Here is a 22,770-nt window from a genome sequence, read left to right on the forward strand (position 1 = left end):
AATCTTTCAAAACCGTTTCAAATAGAAACAACCCTAGCAGCAGCCACACGATGGCAGAAAACACAACAGTATTGTAGACCACTATATCCAACATTTGCTCCAAACTCTACACCCTTTGGATCCTCAACATAAACCAAAGTATTCTTTTCCTAGCTCTCAAGAATAATTTGGTTCACAAATAATGGCTAGAAGGTAAAACACGGTTCTCGCAACACTATTGATAATATAACCTTGAACTAGTCTTATCTGTGAATCAGACTAAAGCTAAAGTTAGGAACCAAGTGAATTTAAGGTACAATGCAACTGCATCAAATAAAAGCATGGCAGATGGACGCTCTAGAACCAAAATTTGGTGTCAGCCTCTTTATATTTATGTAATTGCACAAAAAAAGAGGGCAGAACTGCCAAGAAAGATGATTGGCAACAAAGAACATAAAAGGCCTTCCATTTCTCGGTCCAGAAACCCAACCTCCACTGGTTATATGTTTTGGTCCAGGATAAGACAATTTATCTGCAGTTGCTGGGTATTGCAGATTTCAAGCCTTCCTACAGTTAAAATATTTACAGAGAGGAAACTCATCTGCGTCCACCCAGACAAAATCGCTGACCAAAGTGCTCATAAACCCATCGAAGTTCTCCTTCCATTCATACACCAAAAGAAATGGTGGTTAGAGTAAACGTAATCGGACACATCACATAGCCTCGAGAGCACACTAGAAGCTGACACTTTGAGGAGCCCAACAGAGTCCATCCTCCAATAACTGCAACGAGCAAAGAAAAAAGACAGTCATACCAAAGACGAACAAATATACTTCACCATGCTTAAACCACCAACCAACATCAACACCAAAATATGGTACTAAGAGGTATGCATGTATTCTAAGCAGAGGAACAGCTCAATCAACACTTCAAAACATTTCTTTCCACTTATAAAATCAACCCTTCCTCTCTTATGTATGAGGCGTATAGTAACAGCATACTGAGTTTGGATATTCAGGAGGGACAAACACCAGTAGTGTAACTTGATAATACGACAAAGATCCCAAATGTTATCAAATTTTTGGGATTCTTCATTTTCTTGCAATCAATGCAAACTACAATGAAAAGAAAAAGTGCTGCTGAAAACCTACATATACTTTGCATGTATACGTGCCCGGCGGAAGGGACACGATTTTTAAAAAAGAGCAAGAATTACAAGGCAAAGGAATTTACAAAAACAAACAAGCAGCTCAACCACAGCTTGTGACGTGCAATTTAAGCACAGGCCTAGAAACTAATCACATTCAGCCTTTATACAACATGAGAAACAAAGGAGCTTACAGTCTAAATCATAAAGAAGACAATCATAAACACAAGAAATGAAACTCGCATCACCTTGAAAGTCGCCAAGGTCGCAGTTATTTTGTGTTTCTACTGCCATGATGATTGCTTGAACCTGAAGCTCTCGCTGTCCCATCCTCCCTCAGGTTCCTTCCTCTTCAGTAGACCCCCAGCCACAGGATACATCATCCCATGCTCGTCTGCATGTGCCTGTGAGCCAGCAACAGAAAGTTGCCTTGATGCCAATGGAACTGACTCTTCTTTCCCGTCCAAGTCCATAGCTCCAGGACCTGCATTCAGATCCAGACCTTGCCGGCTCCGTTTTCTGTTGTGGTCTACGGCTCCATTGCTGTTAACGTCAGGAACTGCAACCACATAAGGCCTTGGATATTGAGATGACACAGCACCTACATGTCCCAGTAACTGTGAATTCACAGGCGGAGTAAAAAGCCTTCCACCAGAGGACGAATCAATATAAGAGGCTGATCCAACTGCATATGTTGCAGAAGGAAGTGGGAAAGTGGTTCCAAAAGGGAACACAGGATACTGGAAAGGCGAAGGTGAAAATTGCACAGCAGGTGATGATGACAATACTGAACCCCTGAAAACATCTGGAGTGAAGGGGGGACCAGCAGCAGCTGGACCTAACATTCGCGGGGCACCAGATGGGGTTATTGGAAACGGCGGCTGCTCCCCACGATCAGACAAAATTGATGGAATTGTCATAGTTGAGTAACTATTCCCAGGAGCAAACCAAGACGATAAGTTTCCCATTTCTGGATTGTTCATTCTGAGGCTAGAAGCATTAAATTGGGAACGCAAGATTCCCTGATGACTCTGGTAGAATAGAGGCTGTTCCACACTTGAATCATCAACACCAGGCCCGTTATTTAAATCAAAGTCCCTCCTGACTTCTACAGTTGGTAAGCCGCCGGATGAAATCGATTTTGAGGGTAACACTACACCCTCTAATCTATGACTGCTACTCAAGGAGCATTGCCCTACATCATTAGGTTCATCAACTCTATTCAAATCAAGATCGAGTCCCCCAGAACTATGAACAGCAGGAGAATCTGGGTGTTTACTTTTTGATGCAACAAGATCAGTTATATGGTCCACCGCAGATACTATCGCTAGAACAGAATCCCGAGAATTTATGTCATCAAAGGTTCTTTCATCTGCTACATTCAGATCAATATCTAATGGAGGCCGACCATGCTTGCTAGTAGAAGCTTCAGAAAGAGAGATGGCCGTGGAACATGAATGCATGTCAAGTGCTTTTCTGGGTTCAGCTGGACGAAAAGCACTTGTGGCTGCTGATCCTTTCCATCCAAACTCCCCTTTGACTCTCAATAGATCTTCTGGTGGGACAAAAGGTCCTTTGGCAGCAGCAGCCACCGTAACAGAAGCAGGAAGACTACTGGAAACAGAAGAGACAGCAAATGGCAATGGGCTCATTATATGGACATTTGACAAACACCCAAGGCCTCTCGAGTTGATTGGCTCCCCATATTTCCCCTCATCAGAAATGAAACCTTCATTTAAGTCAAACTTCATCTTTGAAGCTGAATCTGGAGCGGCAGCAGCAGAGCTGGAAGAAGTTTCCCCCTTGGTGGATGCACAGTCCTTTGTTCTATCTGCCTCTACACCAGAGTATTTAAATTCTCTTGATTCCACAAGTTTCTCCACTTCCGCATTAGAAAATCCAGGTGCCTCTTTAGTAAATAATCCGCCGCCGGGATCATGTGCAGGAATATCGTTATTTTCGACACTAGGTTCATCCTTTATCAGATTTCTTCTAGCTAAATTAGATTCAAATATGGCTTTATCCTCAATAACAGAAGCATCAACCGCTTCTTGATCAGAATTTAGCTTTTCTACCTGCTTAGTATTTTTTGCATCTATTTTATCAGGCTGTCCACCTTGGCGTGCAACAGAATCTCGACTAAAACCAGTTGGTTGCAGCTCTTCCTTGTCACTTCCCTCTGTAGGTTCAGATTTTGCCACAATCGAAGCTGGTTTCAGCTCTGTACTAGCAACACCTAACACCCTACTCACCTCATTTTTGTGGTCGCCTTCAAATTTAGAAGTGGAAACTTCAACTGGTCGTTTTAAGTCTTCCATGCTTAAAAGGGCATTAGTGACTTGGTCTTCTACTATTGAACTACCATGTCCATCTAATTCAGCATCTAGAACACCGTCAAAAGTCTTAGTGGAAACCACTTTTTCCTCCTGGAATTGTTTGCTCTGTTCACCATCACTGGTCCTTTCTGATACACTGCAAGGAGAAGCAGCAGACTTTTCCATCTCACCCAACTTCCCATTAACATCTGATTTTAAATCTCCAGCTGTCTGCGAACCAATGCAGGAAGAGTTGAAGCACTCTCCCGTAGTTTTTTCTTCAGAAGGAGATGAAGTGGGTCTTCTATCTCCGGTAAACTCCGTCACTGCACTTCTGTAAGCATGTAGTTTGCCCTCAGACCACGAAGTACTAGCAGCAATTAACTGTTTCTCTTTACCACCATTACCATCACCGTCATTTTGCCCAATAAGGTCACCAGAAGAACTATCTACAGGAGATGACTTTGACTTAAGCTCATCACCTGTGCCAGTCTCTTCACCTGAAGGACTTTCTCCTTGTGGAGAAATAGAAGGTGAAACCCTCTCTGACTTGGACATTTCTTCAGTAGCCACACTGGCAAGCAGATTCATTCCAACAGCATCACTTAGTGACATGGACGTGTTTGCTTCAGAATATTTTACACAACTCTCAATCAATGCATTCATGGAGCTGAAAGAAGCTTCGTGCAGTTTCGCTGACTTCAGTTCCGTTCCTGATGATGAAGAAGCAGCTTTTGCAACTTCAGCTGATTTCCTGCCCTCACCAACAGTTTTACTTCGCTCTTCCTCCGGAATAGCAACAGGTGATCCATCACCTTCGTCAGATCCAGTGAGAACATCTTTCAAGACATTGCTCTGCCATGATTCTCCATTCACGTCAAAAGTAACATTTGATCGATATGCGTCAGTCTTCTCCTTAGAATTACGATCAGGCTGATCATTCTTTTCGGAAAACGCAGGAGAAGAAGCTCGGCTGCTCATGATGGTAGGGTCTTCATATGATCCTCCACTAGCACTCCGGGCAGGACTGCGACCCTTGTTAGAAATCTTAACTATCAATTTGTGACTACTCCCCTCAACAGCAGGCACATGAACTGTTTTTTCACCACTCAATGCAGACTGCAGCAACTTATCAGTGCTAGGGTTTCTGTGCAATGAAGAATTTCTGTTTGTAGAACTTTCTTTTTGACCTCCAGATACTGATGATCCATGACCACCATTTATTGATTTGCGGTGCCGAGAACCACCATTAGAGATCTTGATGCTGCTCATTGACACTGCAGTTGAACTCCTTGCGTCCTCTTTCCCTGAGAAGGATTGACTGTGATTGTGAGACTGGCTAGAACTGCTGCTTTTATCTTCCTTTGCTAGATGAACATCACAGTAACCAACAGCTGAAACTCTTGGCTGACCCACTTTTCCAGATGAAGGAGATGATGCTTGTTTTATGGAGCTTGGGGATAAGGACTCAGACTTTATGCTAGTTTCCATTGGTGTAGGCTTAATTGAGGTCGTTTTAGATGCAGAAAACTGTGTAACTAAGCTCTTTGTTGCATCACTAGAACCACCAGGATTTTTGTTGCCGCTATGAGAAGCCTCGGGCAACCGTGATCTTGAGGGCCATGTGACAGCTTGATTTGAACCAGACTTAGCATCAATGACGTTCATTTCAGCTTCTACACGTTTCTTCCATGTGTCAACTAAGCTCCGTGCCTTTCTCTGGATCTCAATGTTTTTATGTTGGCGCAAGTGATTAACAGATCTACCAATATTGCACATCTGTAGTGCTTGAAGATTCACAGGAAGCTTATCAAGTGCACGCAGCAAAACCAAGAGAAATTCCTCAACTGGTTTATCACCCTCCTTAATATTACTAAATTCAACAATCCTTCCTTTACGAACATCTTGAAGCCACCCATCTAACACAGGCAAACCCTTTAGCTGCACAAACCTGTCAAGGCAGTCAAACTTGTCAGTCGCAGCTACAACACTTGCAAGCATTGAACGACTAATCAAATCCATTTTCCTGTCCAATCTATCTGGTTGCATGAGCTGAACAAGTTTTGCAGCCCCTTCATTGTCCACAAGCCCTCCTTCTTCCGTTATTTTAGAAATTTCAGATTTCAAGATGCTTTCACTATCATCAGATTTAACTGAACGTTCACGCTTAATAGATTCAGAACCCTGTTCTCCCCGCTCCCTTTTCTTTCCCTTGACTTGTGGAGGAAAAGAAGTTACACTACTTTGTACATTATCAGAACCAGGTTTCAATTGTGATGATGATATAGGGCCATTCATTGGTTTAGGAGAACGACCACCAGGCTGCACTGTTGCATGCATCTCTGCTCGTGTCTTGTATAACAGCTGATCTACCTCTTCTTGTAGCTCCTATAGAGGAAAAATAATATTCAATAAGTGAAACATTATGCGTAAAGTACAAAGTTAAGGCCTGAAAGATTTGCAATTCTCTTGTTCTCACCATTTCAAACACCTGCCCCGCAAAGAGTCCCAAAATCCTTCTTTGACAAAAAAAAAAAGATCCAAGAACAAGACAGACTCTCTTTCCCTTTTTCTTTCAACATTTCAACCCCCATTTATCTATTTTATCAATAATACAATTTACCTTTTGGTAGTTTAGCAGAGGAATACTGAGCTGTGAAGGAATGATATGATAACTTACGTTAATAAAATCTTGATCAGTTAACCACCATAAACACTTGTTTTGAATGTCATAAACCCGCCTGCAGACAAATGAGGATGTTCCTGTTGGAAGTTCAGCCCCTTTAGGAAGGAATGCAACTTTACATGGATGGAGTAATGATGCAGCTGGAATCTCATCCCTATGGAAGGAATAAAAGATTTCGTTGGGTGTGGTGTCCAGCAGGATGCCTTTGCCAAGCTTCAGCTCAGCAGGACGATAGAGCCAATTAAGACCTAATTGCAAATTATTATCTTGACTCAATGTTAGTCTACGGATTATTCCAATGAAAGGTGGTGAATCATGTGGTGGTTTAAACAAAGCGCAATCTCCAACACTAATTTTGCGACCGTCCTGCATAGAAAGATAACATTCACTTCACCAAGAAAACCCGAGAAACAGTAGACATGCCACAATCAATTGACGGAAATATAAGCAAACTACAAAAAGCATAGAAACAAAAGCGAACTACACAGAGATGAGTAAATAAAAGAACTAGAAAGAAATAGGGAAAGATGTTGATAGGGCTGGAGGCATGGTAAAGCGGAAAACCCTTTATCCTCATCGTTCTGACTTTGTGCAAACATTTATGGTAACACACGCTTCCATGATTTTCTAGGTACGCTCTGATATTGACTACTTCATCAGGTATAACCAACACTATCAACACATATACGCAGAATTTGGAGAACACTGGTTTGAAATGCACTTGCAATTTAACTGCTTACGTTATTAAAGCATCTCTTCACCCAACAAGCAAATTAACAGAGCAGCCAACAGCCATACATAACCTCCAATCAAGCTTACAAGATGAATAAGTGCGGATGTGAACCTAGTGATACATTTGGGACTGAAATGTAATTGTTGTTACTGTGTTGTTTGTTGCTGAACCTAGTCAGAGGAGACTATTTAGCGTGGTTCCAAGGGCAGTCAATTAGTAACATGAGGGCATTTAATTAGTAAAACTGCTACCTGTATTGCTTCCTAAGGATTTATATGCTAAAATCTTAAATTTCACCAAGTATTATATTTAGTCAAAGCTCATTTTGATCCCATTTGTTCTGTAACCATGCCCATATACATGGAGTATGTGGAGGGCAATGTGACCATGCACATCTTTTCTTGATGAAGAACCATGCACATCTTTTCTCATGATCAACTAGAACAGAAAAAAGAAATCACATCAAAGTTGGTGCCAATGTCTTCAGGAACATATTGATAAATATTCGTAGAAGAGACACAAATGAGTTCCAGAAAAGAAAGTTAACATTTCTTAAATTTTTCCCCACAGTTGAAACCAACACCATCGGCCTCTCCTTGCCGGAAAGATCAAAAGAAACCGAAGTTGGAAGCACCCAACATCATCATTTGGAATAAAGTACTAAAACAAAATGTGTTCCCATAATTATTCCACTTACGAAGTACCCCATTGTGCACCTATCCGGGAAATATAACCAAAAAAAAGCTACTCGTGAATATGGAATGCAATTGAATGATCATATTTATTAGTATTTAACACTGCGACAAGCCTCTAAAGCTCAACTGATACTACCGCCAAAAAAAGGGGGAAAACTCCAACTGGAACAAAAATCACATACAACCCCACCCCCAGCCCCCAAAAAAAATCTGCTTTGCGCAGCTAAAAACAGTGTAGGAACAGGTACTGTGATGCAAAACACTTTATCAATACTACTGGACATTTTAAATCACCTATCACTATTACAGAACTCTCGTCAAAAGAGAGAAAATAAGGCAAAATCGAAAAGACCCACCAAGGTAATACCTTGCAAAAGGAATCAGCAGTAACAGTAGAAACAAGAGGAGAATCACCGGCGGCTACAGTCCTCCTTGTAATCGTCGCCGGCATGTGCTGACCACCACCACCACCACTCCTCCTTTTACAATCCCTCTGTATCCTCCCAATCCCATGCATAATAAAATTCCCCTTGCATTTTCCCCTATTCCTTCCCCCTCAACCATCAATTATACCATCCAATTCCTCTAACCCTAGTTAAAAATCCCCAATTTCCTCAACCCTAAAAAAACCGTCGATCGCTCACAAAATATACAAAAACCCTAGCTTCGTTAACTCAATTTCAACAGCAAAACATCAATTCACCGATCTGCAACCATCAATAGTAGATCCAATTAATTCAATTCATAAGCAACATAACAGTAGTTGCGTGTAGACATATACCGGATATATACAGCTAGAATACAATAAAAATACAAACCTTTTATAAATTTACAACAGAGGGTAGTGAAGTATTCAATTTAACAAACGAGAGAGAGAGAGAGAGATGTCGCGAGAGAGTAAAGGGAAAGTTGGGGTTGTAGAGATAGAGGAATTTCGGGAGAGCGGGCAGGGATGGGCAGAGAGGGCAGGGCATTGATAACGCTGCCCCACAGACGAGTTAAAAAGACTGAAATGTTTGTGACTGGTCTGCTACTGGTGAAGATGTGACTCGACTGACTAAAAACTCCAAAACTAAAATTAAACTGAAAAGGTCCACTCCCCTGTACTATAAAACTACCCTGCCACCTCCTCCTCTTTTTCCGAGTCCCCAGATTGGAGTTTTCTCTGCAGTGAGAAATTGTGAAAACTTATATAGTATATAGTTTGATTCCGAAATTATTCTAATCGACCCCTTAGAGTTATGAAGCACATGTTATATTTTCCGGCTCAATTATTATTAACGAAAAGTTGTTATAGTAATAACCACATAAAAAAAAAGAATTAATATTTCTTTTGTCCACTTCTTTACTCGCAATATTCTATTTGTAATGTAATAGTTTCACATTAAATAAAGTCTAGGAAATTAAGTACTTTCCAAATTCAATGCCTCTTTGAGGGTAAATTCTATATAATCATGTGTGCATGTGGAACAACGCTTCAAAAGTAGTTAAGTGACCATTTTTAGCATTAACGGATTGACTAATAGTATTAAGTTAGTATCTATTGACACATGATAAAAAGAACCATAGTAGTATAATAGATAGGAGTAATACTTAACGTTTACTGAATTAAAATTGTGTATTGTCTCTTTTGCTAAGTGGTGCTGGTTCGGAGAGATGAGTTGACAGATGTGGGGATGTGTTGACTTTTATTTTCCAAAGAAAGCAACTCTATTTCTTTCTTATTATTCGAATTCGATTGGCATCAGATTCATCCAATTGTCTCTTCTGCTTCTGTACGCAGAAGAGCAAAAAGGACAATTTACCATCATCATAGGGGGGCAGATATGTAATTTGGCGGCCAGGTTCATGATTAAAGGGTAAAACATTTGCCTATGTCGAAGTTGCCATTTATTTATGATAATAAAATAATAATAATACGATGGGGAAGAATAAGTTGGTAGTAGGAGAACATTCAACAAAATGTTGTCCTTACTTGTCCTTCCAATGACTTTCCAAATCTTGTTTAATTGTTGCTTTCTCTCCCTCTATTTATTTAAACAATCCTTACCGAAACTTGAAAAAAGAGTTTTTGAAATTGTGTTGAAAAATAATTTTTGAAAGTTGAAGTTGGGTTTGGGTATGCATTTTATTTGAAGAAAAATTGAAGTTTTGTGAATGGAAGAAAAAATTTCACCCAAAAAATGTCCTAAATCAGTTTTTGGGAACTTGAAAATTTTTAAAGTTTTTTTTCCCAAAACATGATCATATTTCATAAACAAAAAATATTTTCAATTTTATTTTGAAAATCTATAGTCAAACAGGGATTTATGAAGATGAAGTTACAATGGGGAGTAGGAAACTTAATAAATTAGGAAGAAATAAATAGCTTTATGGAATAAAAATTAACATTAACAGTTAGAATAGACGAGTTAATTAACATTAACCTCCCACCACTAATTCACCTTCTCTTGTTAGTTGCTGCAATTCACCCACAAAAGAAGAATCATGTTCATCCATGTCCATAGTGAAAGCATCAGAATTATGACTTCCACCACGCTTTTTTTTTTTTTTTTGATAACCGTGGTGTCCGGGACAGCTTGCGCGCACCTCGACTAATTCCACGGGATACCTGCCACCTCCCACCAGCAACAGGTACCAGGTAACTCTATCTACCAAGGCTTGGATAGACAGGAAGAAATCACCTAGTATTTGCCTCCGCTGGGATTTGAACTTGAGACCTCATGGTTCTCACCCACTTCATTGACCACTAGGCCACACCCTTGGGTGCGACTTCCACCACATAGAACTTATAGATGCATTTCTCCTTGCTTCTTTTTGTAACATGAATATTGTTATTAAGCATGGGGTTTGAATAGCTCAAATCCATTTGCAAATACATAACAGACTAAATAATTAAATATGCAGCTGTGGAAGTTGCAGCTATTTGTTCGACAAGATCACTGGCACTATAGATGTTGCAGCCTTCCTAAATAGAAATCAGTTGCAGCATTGGAGTCAATCCACCAGAGTGTTCCAAACTGATTCAGCTTATAAATACCCATATTAACAACTTCTCTGATTTCATTTAGCTTGTCACAGCTACAGCATCAACATAAACCTTTTAGGCAAAAAAATGAAACCACATGTCTTTAGTATATCATGTATCAGTTGAATTTCCGTTCAGATGTAGGCATAAAAGTACATGTCAAAAAAATGTAGGCATTAAAGATGCAAAAGAAGGGAAGAATAGTCCTAAAGAAACTACTCTGACAATCAATACACCAGCTTTACAAAATGCATTTAGAAGTACTGAGTATGCAACAACATAAAGAGATACCACTCCAGCGTTTCCACAAATAAGGGTAAAACTTTTCCAAGTGACCTCATCGTCCACTTCCCTTCTGTTAACATTTTATATGCAATGTAATTAAAAGATCAAGTTCGTTTCTGTTAAAAGGACATAGGAAGAAGTCTCTTACTCTTCCTGTTCAGTAGTCAGTTGTACCCTGGAAGAAGTCTGTTGCAGCACATATTACATTTCTAAAAAGAAGTCTCTTGCAGCATAAAGTGCATCTAACTTCAGTATACTTTTATTGTCAATTACTTTCTCATCTTCTGAATGTATGTTGGTCACTCCAGTACTTTCACAATATAAAGCTACACTATGATTATTCACATTTCTTGAATCGTCCAGATCTTCCAACTTCTCATTTTTCATGCTTCCAACTACCAGATTAACCCAGAAAGGAGAAATATAATGCATAGAAAGCTTTCAAATGAGTAGATGGTGATGCATTGAAAGTAGAACACACCCTTAAAACCACCAGGAAATGTGGAATGAAATTTCTGCAGCTTCCCTTTCATCCTCTGCAACTACCTCTTAGATCCCACCAGACCATGTGAATTGAAACTTCTGCAGCTTTCCTTTCATCCTATGCACGTACCTCTTTAGTCAAAAGTGCTGTTGATTTCTCACCTCCAAAATGGGTGTGAAATTTGAAAGCTAAGTAGCATTTAGGTCCTTCAGTAATAGCTATAATCAATAAGCAAATGGAAACGAAAAATTCAGAACCTGAAAGCAAACACTAGGGAAATAAATATTGAAATCCTGAAACCAAACAGAGTTATACATTCATGATGTTTCATCGATTTTCTTTTTGTATCTGACATAAAATCGATGCTTTTTAAGCTTTTAAACCTTTGTTTGTCACAATGAAGTTTCTAACAGAACAATCATATCGTGAGTTTTCTAAAGCTCACAACCATTTACACAATCTCTTATGATTGGAGCTTCTTCCTTTAAATAACAACAACAACAACATACCCAGTATTATCCCCACACCCCGGGGTCTGGGGAGGGGTAGTGTGTACGCAGACCTTATCTCTATCTTGCTGTTTCCAGTAGTCTTCCTTTAAATAACACCCTAAAGAAAACACACATAAAAAGAACACGGACGAACAGCAAATGGATTCATGATTCATACTAAGCAAAGATAAATCCAGGAAAACTGAATGGCAATCTGAATACGGAGATAGTAAAGTAAAGGATTTCATATTATTTCCTATGGAAGCATGAAAGAACGTGGTCATAGATTGTTAAGTATGACATTGAAAAAAGCTAACAGCAGTCAAATATCATGTCAGGCCATGATACCAGCATTACAAAAACCTGCCCATGTTCCTTAACAGGTTAAACTATGGGACCAAAACTGAAATCCTTTCTTGGAACTTGCGGTTAGCAGTTTGGATAAAACTAAATGACTCCCTCATTCAATGGCCACGAGCAACATATGCAAGAGAAATTGCAGCAAAAAGTGTTGTTGCAGAAGATAACATGGTCCAAAAATTCTTCTTCTTTTGTGCTTGTGCTACCGAAAGCTGTAGGAACTCAACCTGTCTCTTCATCTCATCTACTTTGTTCTCTTTACTCTTGATTGCATTCGTGATGGCCTCCAACTCTGCTTCATAAGGCTTGACATCTTCCTCATTCATTTGTTTTTCACCAAGCACATTGCCATTTGCTCCTTGATCATTCAAGCAGATTGAACCTGCAACAGTCCTCAAAGCATTCAAGATTTCCTCGGAACTACTGTTTGCCAATACAACCTTGCACTGCATATCACTGATTTCCTTCTGTGCTTCGCCAAGTGAAGTTTGCACATAAGCAATTTCCTTGTTCAACACTTGGCATCGAGTTTCCATCTCTTTCTTTTCTCCAACCACATTGAGGTAATCAGCCTTGGTTCGTTCAACCTCCTTAACGATTTCTTGAATGTGTTTCTCCATTTCTTCAATCTGTTTCTTCAAGTTCATGACATCCTGTTTCTCATCATCAAAACACTTTTGTATCTCATCCTTCTCAAGTGCAACTCGCTCGAATGCAGCCCTATACTTCCCAACTTCAGATTCCAAATTCTTCACTTTCTCTTCTTGACCATTGCAGGACATCTCTAATTCAGAAATAACATCCTTGAATTCAACTAATTGTTTCTGCAATTCAACAATTTCAGCATCCCTCCCAACTTTTGCCTCTTCCATCTCATTCTTCTCTGTTACAGTTTGCTCGATCTTCTTCTTCTCTTCATCTAACTGCTTCAATGCCTTGTCCAATTCCTTCTCAACAAAGCCCTTTTCTTCAATCAAACTCTCAACTCTGCTCTCTTTCTCATTGTTTCCCTTCACAAGTTCATTAATCTTCTTCTCCATCTCCTCTTCCTTCCTCGATCCTTCCACACACTTGTTCTCTAACTCAGCCAAATTTTCACGCAATTTTGCCTGCTCCTTTTGCAAACTCAGCACAGTCTCATTGAGACCAGTGACTATGTTCTGCAACTCCCTGCTCTTCTTCGCTTCGCCCTTTCTCTCCCCTTCAATCCCTTCTTTTTCCCTAACAATCACGTCAATCTGTCCTCTCAGCTCATCAATCTCCTTATTCGAATCAAACAACATTTTCTCAACTAATTCCTTCTCTGTCAGCATCGACTTAATCTTGCTTTCTCTGTCCTTGATTTCCTCCAAAAGGGCTTTGCATTCAACACTTAATTTCCCAGCTGCTAGTTCAATTCCCTTCTCTCTTTTCTCAGTTTCAACCAACTTCACACTCAACCCATTTGCTTCCTCTATTTGAGCATCAAGTTTCGTTTTCATTTCATCCTTTTCCTTACGAATCTCCTCCGAAACATTTCTCTCACGGGCAACCTCATATGCAATAGCATTCAGTTTCTTCTTAAGGCTTTCAATCTCATTCTCCTTTTCAATCCTCGCCTTCTCAATCTCACCCTTCTCCTTCATAAGATCACTCATTTCTAACTCTAAACTCTCAAGTTTCTTCATAACCGCATCATTCTGTTTGTGAAACCCCTCCCTCTCCTTCTCAGCCACCTCAGCATGGTAACCAACCTGCACAGCGACAAACACGGACACCAGATTCTTGTCAATCTCCAACTGAACAACATCTTCATTCAGCCGAGTCAACTGGGCCTTCAACTCGTCCTTCTCCGAGTAAGACCTTTTGAGTTCCGATTCCAGAGAGCTTTTAGCGTGCGCGAGTGAGTCCACCTGTTGCCGTTTCTCAATGGTCTCCTTGAGAAGCATGTTATTGAGGCTCTTTAGGCTTTCAAGTTTCTCAGAAGCCTCTTCCATGGCTGCGGAGTGATTGTGTTCTTTCACCTCCTGCTGCTGCTTTTCCTTTCCCTCTTCAGTCTGGTGGGTGTGGGGGGCTGCCTTCTTTTTGGCCATTGTGAGTGTATTTTTTTGGGTTTTGGCTAAAGAGTTTTTGTGGTGGGTTTTGGTTTTTGGAAAATGAGATAAGAAGATTGATTGAGAGGTGAAGAGTTTTTCTAGGGTTTTGTTTCCTACGGCTCAGAGAAAATGCGTACAAATTTCAAAAAGTCGTGAATTTGCTAGGGTTTTTCTGAGGTTTTGAAATGGACTTTGGGCTAATACCCCCCAACGCCAAACCAGGGACGTGGCACTCATTTATTGGTAGAAATCTTTATTTGAATTCAAATTTAGGAGGGCTCGGGAATCGAGGAGATAGGTTGGTGGAGATTGAATGAATTAATTAGTAAGAAATAAATGAACAAAATTTTAATTTATCTGAACCAATTTACTTTTTAGTCTGTGCTAAGAAAAATGAATCATTTCCTTATTTAAAAATAATTTACCTTTATGTAATGATTTATGATCACACAAAATATATGTGACTCATTTTACACCACAAGTTCAAAAGTTTTCTCTTTTTTTTTTAAACTCCGTATGCAGACAAATGGGTTCACATAAATTGAAATGGAGGAAGTATAAGTTTTTTTCCCATAATAAAATTCTTATAAGTTGGGTATCCAACATTAACTGAATAACAAATCGGACTGAAAAATTAAATTAATTTCTAAAACATCAATATGTGCCTTGATTTGATATAATTTGGTATTTAAGTTAAAAGTTAGTAACGTGTAGAGTGTGTTTGGCATGAAGGAAAATATTTTCCATGGAAAATATTTTCATGTTTTCTTGGAAAATGAGTGATTTTATCACTTATTTTTCATTGTTTGGTTGGTGAGTAAAAAGGGTTTTCCAGAAAATATTTTCTAGTGTTTGCTTAGTGAGTAGAAAATATCTTTTAGGACAATAAATTTTTATGCTACTTTCCTTATTCCCACCCTAGCCCCAAATACACAATGTTTTCAGTACTCTATTTTTTTTTAATAATTTAATCATTCTTTTAAAAAATTCACATAAACTCAAAGGGACTAATGTAATATTTTACTTTTTCACGCAAAAACAACGTTGAAATTTGTGTTACATAACTAAAAAGAAAATACTCTTTTTTGGTTGAAAAAAAAAGTACTCTTTCTACAACATGGAGAAAAAAAAAGTACTCATTTTGTTAAAATGAAAGAAAATACTTTTTTCACATCATGAAAAGAAAATACTCATTTTGTTGAAATGAAAGAAACTACTTTTTACTACATCATTTTGTTGAAATGAAAGAAAATACTTTTTCTACATCATAAAAAGTAAGTACTTTTTTGTTGAATTGAAAGAAATTTTTTTTTTACATCATAAAAAGAAAGTACTTTTTCGTTAAAATGAAAGAAAATACTTTTTACTACATCATTTTGTTGAAATGAAAGGAAATATTTTTTTTATATCATGAAAAGAAAATATATTTTTTTTGTTGAAATGAAAGAAATATTTATTTTACATCATGAAAAAAAATATTCATTTTGTTGAAATGAAAAAAAAAAGTATTCTATCTACAACATGAAAAAAAAGTACTTTTAATAATATTTTTATTTAAGGCAGGGGTGGGTGTGGTGAGGATGGGGTAGGGATGGGGTGAGGTGTGGAGGGTTGGCGGGAATGCGGAATAGGGTGGGGAAAATTAAGAAGAGTTGTGGAAAATATTTTTCTTCTTTTGATAGGAAAAATATTTAAGCCAACTAACTATGGAAAAATTAAAAAATATTTTTCTTCAAACCAAACATACCCTTAATTTGGTTTGGTATTACTTAATTAATAAGAAGTTACCGAAACTCAACTAAAACTTCTTTATTTATGAAGATGTTTGTTTGAGTTTCCGGAAATTGAAAGGAAAATCAGTTATCCATGTCGATAGTAGATGAAATTCAGAATACCTTAAATATGAATAAGCTCCACCACCAAAAACAAAATAGGCGCACATGTTCGTGTTAACTCTTCATCGATGAGGATTACTGGGGAAATACCATCAGTTACCAGGCGTTACCTACAAAATTTCGTTGGTACAAGATATATAGAAAAATCGTTCCTCCATAAAACCTAACCAATGGAGACTCTCAAGTAGCTATCTATGCCGTTTGGCCACAATTTTTTTTTTTTACTTTTTTGGAAAAAAAAATTATTTTTTTCGGAATCAGTGTTTGACCATGAAAATTTTAAAATTCACTTGAAGTTGAATTTTCGAATTTTTCGAAAATTTAAAAAACTCCATAAAACTATTTTTCAAAGTTTTCACTTCAAACCACTCACAAAAATTCAAAAACAACTCCAAATTATATTCATGTCCAAACACAACTCTAATTTTCAAATATCATTTTTACTTAAAAAAAAGTTCGCTTTTTTCCAAAATTTTTATGTCCAAATGCCCGCTAAGTATACTGATGAGGTCTCTGGATATATATAAAAATCATATAATATTAATAATATAATTATTGAGAGATGTATGTCGGTTATGTAAAATATATTACAAAATAATAATTTAAGAAAACTAATGGAGTCTCTCGGTGGCTTTCTGAAATGTGTGTTGTACACAGGATATAAAAATTTTGCTTGCAATTTTCGATCGAAGAAATGACAATCCAAATCCAATCCAAAATAAGCTTGGATTGGATCGGATTTTTTAAGTTTGGTTTCGGATTAATCAGTTTGAATATTTCGGATTTTCAGTTTTGATCTTATAAGTTGAGATGATGATGATGCTTCTTCTTTACAAAAAAGAACATCCAAATAAAGTAGTATTCATGTTAAATTGCCTTAATAGTTCATCATTCTCACCGCAATCATCCAAATAAAGTATGCATGCAAGTACTGAAACCATTATCCAGGAAATGCAATTGAGATACTAATAATGCAATGGACTAATGTCTAATGGATAGTACCATAAAAGCATAGGCGGGATCAGGATTTGAAGGTTATTGGTTCGGGTTCTAATCATTTTAAGTTATTGGGTTCTAAATTAATAATTTGCACATATTCAATAAATTTTTAAGACAAATACATGGATTGGATGAAAGCGGTTGGGTTCTGCCGAATCCGTAATCGATGGGCTAGCTCCGCGCCTGCATATAAGGTATAAAATTTTTTGATTTCCGAAGTACCAAATCTAACATCCAATCCCAAATCCAAAAATCCAAAAAAATCGGATTTTTACCGAAGTAAATGAGATTCTCTGAGAGTGTAGTAGCACTAAAAAGCTAAGTTACTCGGACTCGGGTGCAGGTGTCCAACACGGGTGCGGATCCAAAGGTCGAATCCTTCATGATCTAAATTTTAGGATTCGAGGATACGGATCTAGGTACGGGTACGGGTGCGAAAATTCGGCAAAAATAAATTAAAAATCTAGAAATATAGTTATAGAGATATGCATAATTATGAGAGATTATATGGAAAACTTACGTGTAACTTGTGCCTTGTAAAGTGTAGTAATTGAGTCATTTAGTTTTCAAGTTGTAGGCAGACACGTAGACACTCTCCAAAATGGCATGATTCATTAATTTTCCTACAACTCGCACAACAAAGTATTAAAATAAATTATTATAAACTTGTTAAAATATAACAAATAAAAGTTATAAAGAGATTTAGAGATACAAAAGAAATGAAACATACCTTTGGAAGTTAGAACTTAGAACTAAATAGACTAACATATATTCAAGAGTCACTATTCAAAAGTTTTAAATAATTAGCTATTCAAATTAAGTTACTCAAATGACCACCAAAAAATCTTACAGAAATTGTAAGTTCACAAGTTCATAGACAAAAAATAAGTACATAGCATACACATTTAAACTACGCTAGACTTGTCACTTGAAACATTGTGCATGAGTACATTCTATTCAAAGGTCATCTTCCTCAATCTCTTCAATGTCAACTTCTTGCAAATCTTGAACTTCCTCTTCAAAGAAGACTCCTTCTAGTTGAGGTTCGTCTATTGACAATTCAACTAGATCATTGATACTTTCATCAATATTAAAATAATCCCCACCTAAAACAACACCAAAATAAATTTAGAAGATTGTGAAAGGAACTTATCATGCTAAAGAAATTACTCAAGAAATATCAAATCATGGATATGTATGTATACGGATATACCTAAATCCCAATATTTGCTTGGACCACTTGTATACTTTTCCTTTCTTCGAGAGAGCAAGCAAAGATTATAATGGATAAAAACTAAATCTTCGGCTCTAGAAGTAGCTAGCTTGTTTCTCTTGATGTTATGAATCAATGAAAAAGTACTCCAATTTCTCTCGCAACAAGATAAAGAAGCTGTATGGGAAAGCAATTTGTAAGCAAGATTTTGTAAAAGTGGAGCATTTACACCATGGTTAGCCCACCAAGATAAAGGCTCCTCATACCCCATAGCATCAATTACATGAGGCTCACCAAAGTAACCATTCCCACAACAAAATTCCCCATACTCCAAAGAAGCTTTCTTTAAATCATTTGAATCCTTGAAATATCTTTGAAAGCATTTGAGCCTATTTTGTGAAATCTCTATATCTTCATTAGGAGCAAGTCTTCTTAATCCGTTGCTTTCACCTTTAAGCTATGACTCATGATAATATTTTGGAACCAATGAATGTGACATGCAATGCAATGGAGTATTACTCTTATTCCACCTTGCCACAAGAATTCCTTGAATTGTAGCAAAAAAATTCGATTGGCCGGTAATAAGATCTTTTCCCTCATGCTCAAATACAATCACCTTCACCTTTTCAATCATTGTATCCCACATGTCGTAAATAAGGTGCAATTTTGGACAATCAAGGTCGGCACTTCTAAGCATGGATACAATTGGCTCCGTACACCTCAACAAGTATTCAATAGTATCCCACCATTCATCATCCATCACAAGAGATTTTATTTCGCGCGCTTTAGCTTTAATTACTTTATCTCCTTTATAATTCTTCCATTCGTCATCCATCACCATTTTTTCCAATGACGATTTAACTCTATGAATACGAGAAGTCATAATAATATGGGAAGCAAATCTTGTTTCCGCAACTTTCAACAAAGATAACTCTGAATACTTTTGGAAAATGGCAAGCGCCATGTCGTAATTCACCACAAAATTCTTTAAGCTACTCACTTGACCAATCAACTTTAATATCCATTCGCAATTTTTAAAGTGAGTTGATTTTTCTGAAGGTTGACACATACTTTTTAAAGCAAGATTCAAACAATGAATAACACATGGTGTCCAAAATATGTGCGAAAAAGTTTGCTCAACAATAGAACCGGCAAGCTTCATATTACCTGCATTATCAGTGATAACTTGGACAACATTCTCTGCATCGACATCATCTATGGCTTTAATAAATAACTTAGCAATATATTCACCATCCTTAATAATCCCACTTGAATTGATTGATTTTAAGAATATTGGTCTGCCACTAGATGCTCCCATTATATTTATCAATGGTCGCCTTTTAATATCTGACCATCCATCCGAACAAATCGACAATCCTTTTCTTTTCCATGTATCTTTAATAGGTTGTAGTTTTCTATTAATATGAGCCTTTTCTTGGGCCAAAAGAGTTGTTCTTAATCTATTAAAAGTTGGCGGAACATAACCAGGCAAAGAATTTACTGCCAAAAACTCCGAATATTTTTTATAGTAAGGAGAAGTTGCAAGGTTAAATAATAAACCTGATGCGTATAACATACGAGCCGCCAACTTGTCGGCAATGTTTCTGTTACAAATGTTAAAAGATTTCTCTAGTGCTCCACCATTTGAACTTTTTCTTTTTTTCAGTTGTGATAAGTCTAAGCCTTCCGGTAGAGATACATAATCTGCCTTTTTTCTTGCATTCAGTTGTGCGTCAGTTTTTTTCTTTTCAGCTTCTTCGTTCTCGATCTTCATTGTTGCACATACTTCATGAGTAATCTCTTTGCATATAGCAACGCCATGACCAGAGATCTTTAGAAGATGTGCTTTAACTTTAGAATATGAACCACTAACTTGTTTATTGCAAAAATTACAAGACCACACTCTGTTTCCACCTCCATTAGGAGGAACTGAAGAACTTTAACATGATTCCATAAGGGTTTGTCATCAAAATCTGATGCAATACTTTTTGTTGGTCTTGAAATGCCTTTTCCTTTTTGTTTCACAGCTGTTGATGAAGCCATTTTAAGGGATATTGGGTGAAGAAAAATTCTAAAATTTTTCGGCTATGGATTCAAAGAAAGTCGAGATGAAGCAGAGAGAGTAAGAATGGCTTGTTTGTCTATGTTCTTGGACAAGAAAATTCATTCAATGAGAAAAAAGATATTCTGATGGGGAGATGGGTAGTTTACGATGACAATAGACTTATTGGACAAATAATTCATTAAATAAACAAAAAGGTATTATGATGGGTGGAGTTTATGATGATAATTCACTTTTTGGACAAGATAATTCACGTCACTTTTCATGGGATAGTAAAATATTGCATTAAATGATGTTTGTACCATTTAGTTTTATCATTTTAATTTGGAAATATTTTTTAATTTTAATAGAAATATAATTATTAATCAAACTCCAAACCCTAAACTCCAAAACTAAAACCTCAAACCCCAAAATCATATAACCTTAAACATTATTTAATTACATATGATATTGTGTATATTTTATTATTGATTAAATTAGTCGATTAATGTGATTTGTCTGAAAGCTATATAACCTTAATCATGAATAATTAATTATATTTCAAGTATTTCAATAGATCAATATTAATTAGCTTGATATTCTAGAACTTGTATTGATAGAAAGAATCAAACAATCTAACAAGACGGGATCCCTAATATGATAGTGGATATATCTTGTTATCGGTCAAATTAGTCAAACAAAGTCAATCGTTATTTTCAATTAAACATATATTTAGATTTCAAGTATTTCGATAGTTCATAACTTGTATTGATAGGAAGACTCAAATGATCTAACAAGAAGAGTTTCCTACTCTAGTCGATTAATGTGATTTGTCTGAAAGCTATATAACCTTAATCATGAATAATTAATTATATTTCAAGTATTTCAATTGCTCAATATTAATTAGCTCGATATTCTAGAACTTGTATTGATAGAAAGAATCAAACAATCAAACAAGACGGGATCCCTAAAATGATAGTGGATATATCTTGTTATCGGTCAAATTAGTCAGACAAAGTCAATCGTTATTTCCAATCAAACATATATTTAGATTTCAAGTATTTCGATAGTTCATAACTTGTATTGATAGGAAGACTCAAATGATCTAACAAGAAGAGTTTTCTATTCTAGTCGATTAATGTGATTTGTCTGAAAGCTATATAACCTTAATCATGAATAATTAATTATATTTCAAGCATTTCAATAGCTCAATATTAATTGTATAAATTAAGTGTTATTAAGTTCTCTCATTCTTTGTTTATTTTCTAAAATTCGCTAATATTCTTCTTTGTCATATTTCTAAAGTATTTCAATATTCTAAAACTTGTATTGATAGAAAGAATCAAACAATCTAACAAGAGGGATCCCTAATACGATAGTGGATATATCTTGTTATCGGTCAAATTAGTGAGATAAAGTCAATTGTTATTTCCAATCAAACATCTATTTAGATTTCAAGTATTTTGATAGTTCATAACTTGTATTTGATAGGAAGAATCAAATGATCTAACAAGAAGAGTTCTCTAGTCAATTAATGTGATTTGTTTGAAAGCTATATAACATTAACCATGAATAATTAATTATATTTCAAGTATTTCGATAACTCAATATTAATTGGTGGTGCTAATCAAATATAATATAAGAATATTCTTCTTTATCATTTTTTAAAATTATTTTAGCTCATTCTTAAATCATGTAATTTATAATTAGTCTTAAAATATGTGTCACAACATAGCATATAGTGGAGAACTAAAGGGTCAATTCTATTATGTACAATTTATAAATTTTCATGATCTTCGCGAGAACGTAATTTGTCAAAAAATTTACATGCTAATAATTAATTTAGAAATTATCCCCCGTTTCTTTGAGAAAGAAAATATTTATAAATAGTATAATTAGGTAAATTAATAAAATTTGTTTATTTAGAGCATATACTTATTTAATATATATGAAGTTTACTCAGATAAAAATATGTGTCTTTAAAGCATATACAATTATATTTAGTTTACAATTAAATAATTATTTATTATTTTGATTAAAACTATAACTATTTTTGGTACAATTAAAACTGTAATTTTTATAAACAAAAAACTATTGAAGACATATTATATGTAATGTCTATCTCGGCAGAATATTAGCAAACATATACATATCAACTAGTAATAAAGTAGTCAATTCCTAATTAGTCTAAAGTCTTCTTTTTCCTTATTCTCTTCATTCCTGTCTTTTTCTTTGTCTGGTCTAAGTCTTCTTCTTCCTTATTCTCTGCATCACTGTCTTCTTCTTTTTTCCCAACAAAATTTTTTCCATGTTTCTGCTTTTTTCCAGTAGAACAAGACCCGGG

At 36.4% G+C, this 22,770-nt stretch overlaps 3 protein-coding genes across 4 annotated transcripts; all 3 read right to left on the reverse strand.

Moving 5' to 3' along the window:
- Positions 1-203: 203 nt before the first annotated feature.
- Positions 204-8,513, reverse strand: LOC104102471 (uncharacterized). Of its 2 annotated transcripts, none has more exons than XM_009610184.4 (5): positions 8,374-8,513; positions 7,923-8,262; positions 6,122-6,493; positions 1,375-5,829; positions 204-761 (listed from the first exon to the last, which is right to left on the reverse strand). In XM_009610184.4, the coding sequence occupies exons 2-4, from the start codon at positions 8,070-8,072 to the stop codon at positions 1,411-1,413; spliced, it is 4,941 nt and encodes a 1,646-aa protein (XP_009608479.1). In that variant the 5' UTR covers positions 8,073-8,262; positions 8,374-8,513; the 3' UTR covers positions 204-761; positions 1,375-1,410. The 2 variants fall into 2 exon arrangements, with proteins under 2 accessions (XP_009608479.1, XP_070033586.1); XM_070177485.1 differs by having other exon boundaries at positions 7,912-8,262; positions 8,374-8,512.
- Positions 8,514-12,307: 3,794 nt separating this feature from the next.
- LOC104102473 (intracellular protein transport protein USO1-like) lies at positions 12,308-14,275 on the reverse strand. The gene has a single exon (XM_009610185.4). The coding sequence runs from the start codon at positions 14,273-14,275 to the stop codon at positions 12,308-12,310; it is 1,968 nt and encodes a 655-aa protein (XP_009608480.1).
- Positions 14,276-18,129: 3,854 nt separating this feature from the next.
- On the reverse strand, positions 18,130-20,428 carry LOC104102476 (uncharacterized). The gene is made up of 4 exons (XM_070178906.1): positions 20,279-20,428; positions 19,002-20,216; positions 18,386-18,842; positions 18,130-18,278 (listed from the first exon to the last, which is right to left on the reverse strand). Exons 1-4 carry the CDS (start codon positions 20,426-20,428, stop codon positions 18,130-18,132), a joined length of 1,971 nt encoding a protein of 656 aa, XP_070035007.1.
- Positions 20,429-22,770: the final 2,342 nt, after the last annotated feature.

Source organism: Nicotiana tomentosiformis, chromosome 6 (assembly GCF_000390325.3).
Source record: "Nicotiana tomentosiformis chromosome 6, ASM39032v3, whole genome shotgun sequence".
NCBI lineage: Eukaryota > Viridiplantae > Streptophyta > Magnoliopsida > Solanales > Solanaceae > Nicotiana > Nicotiana tomentosiformis.

Bases quoted from the DNA above. Each gene is read 5' to 3' on its own strand.
- LOC104102471 (XM_009610184.4), bottom strand. From the start codon at position 8,072: ATGCATGGGATTGGGAGGATACAGAGGGATTGTAAAAGGAGGAGTGGT. The intron at 6,494-7,922 runs GTATTACCTTGG...CTTTCTATGCAG, and splicing joins CTGCTGATTCCTTTTGCAAG to GACGGTCGCAAAATTAGTGT. The intron at 5,830-6,121 runs GTAAGTTATCAT...TTTCCTCTATAG, and splicing joins CTGATCAAGATTTTATTAAC to GAGCTACAAGAAGAGGTAGA.
- LOC104102473 (XM_009610185.4), bottom strand. From the start codon at position 14,275: ATGGCCAAAAAGAAGGCAGCCCCCCACACCCACCAGACTGAAGAGGGA.
- LOC104102476 (XM_070178906.1), bottom strand. From the start codon at position 20,428: ATGGCTTCATCAACAGCTGTGAAACAAAAAGGAAAAGGCATTTCAAGA. The intron at 20,217-20,278 runs GTAATTTTTGCA...CATCTTCTAAAG, and splicing joins TGGAAACAGAGTGTGGTCTT to ATCTCTGGTCATGGCGTTGC. The intron at 18,843-19,001 runs GTGATTGTATTT...CATGAGTCATAG, and splicing joins CAATGATTGAAAAGGTGAAG to CTTAAAGGTGAAAGCAACGG.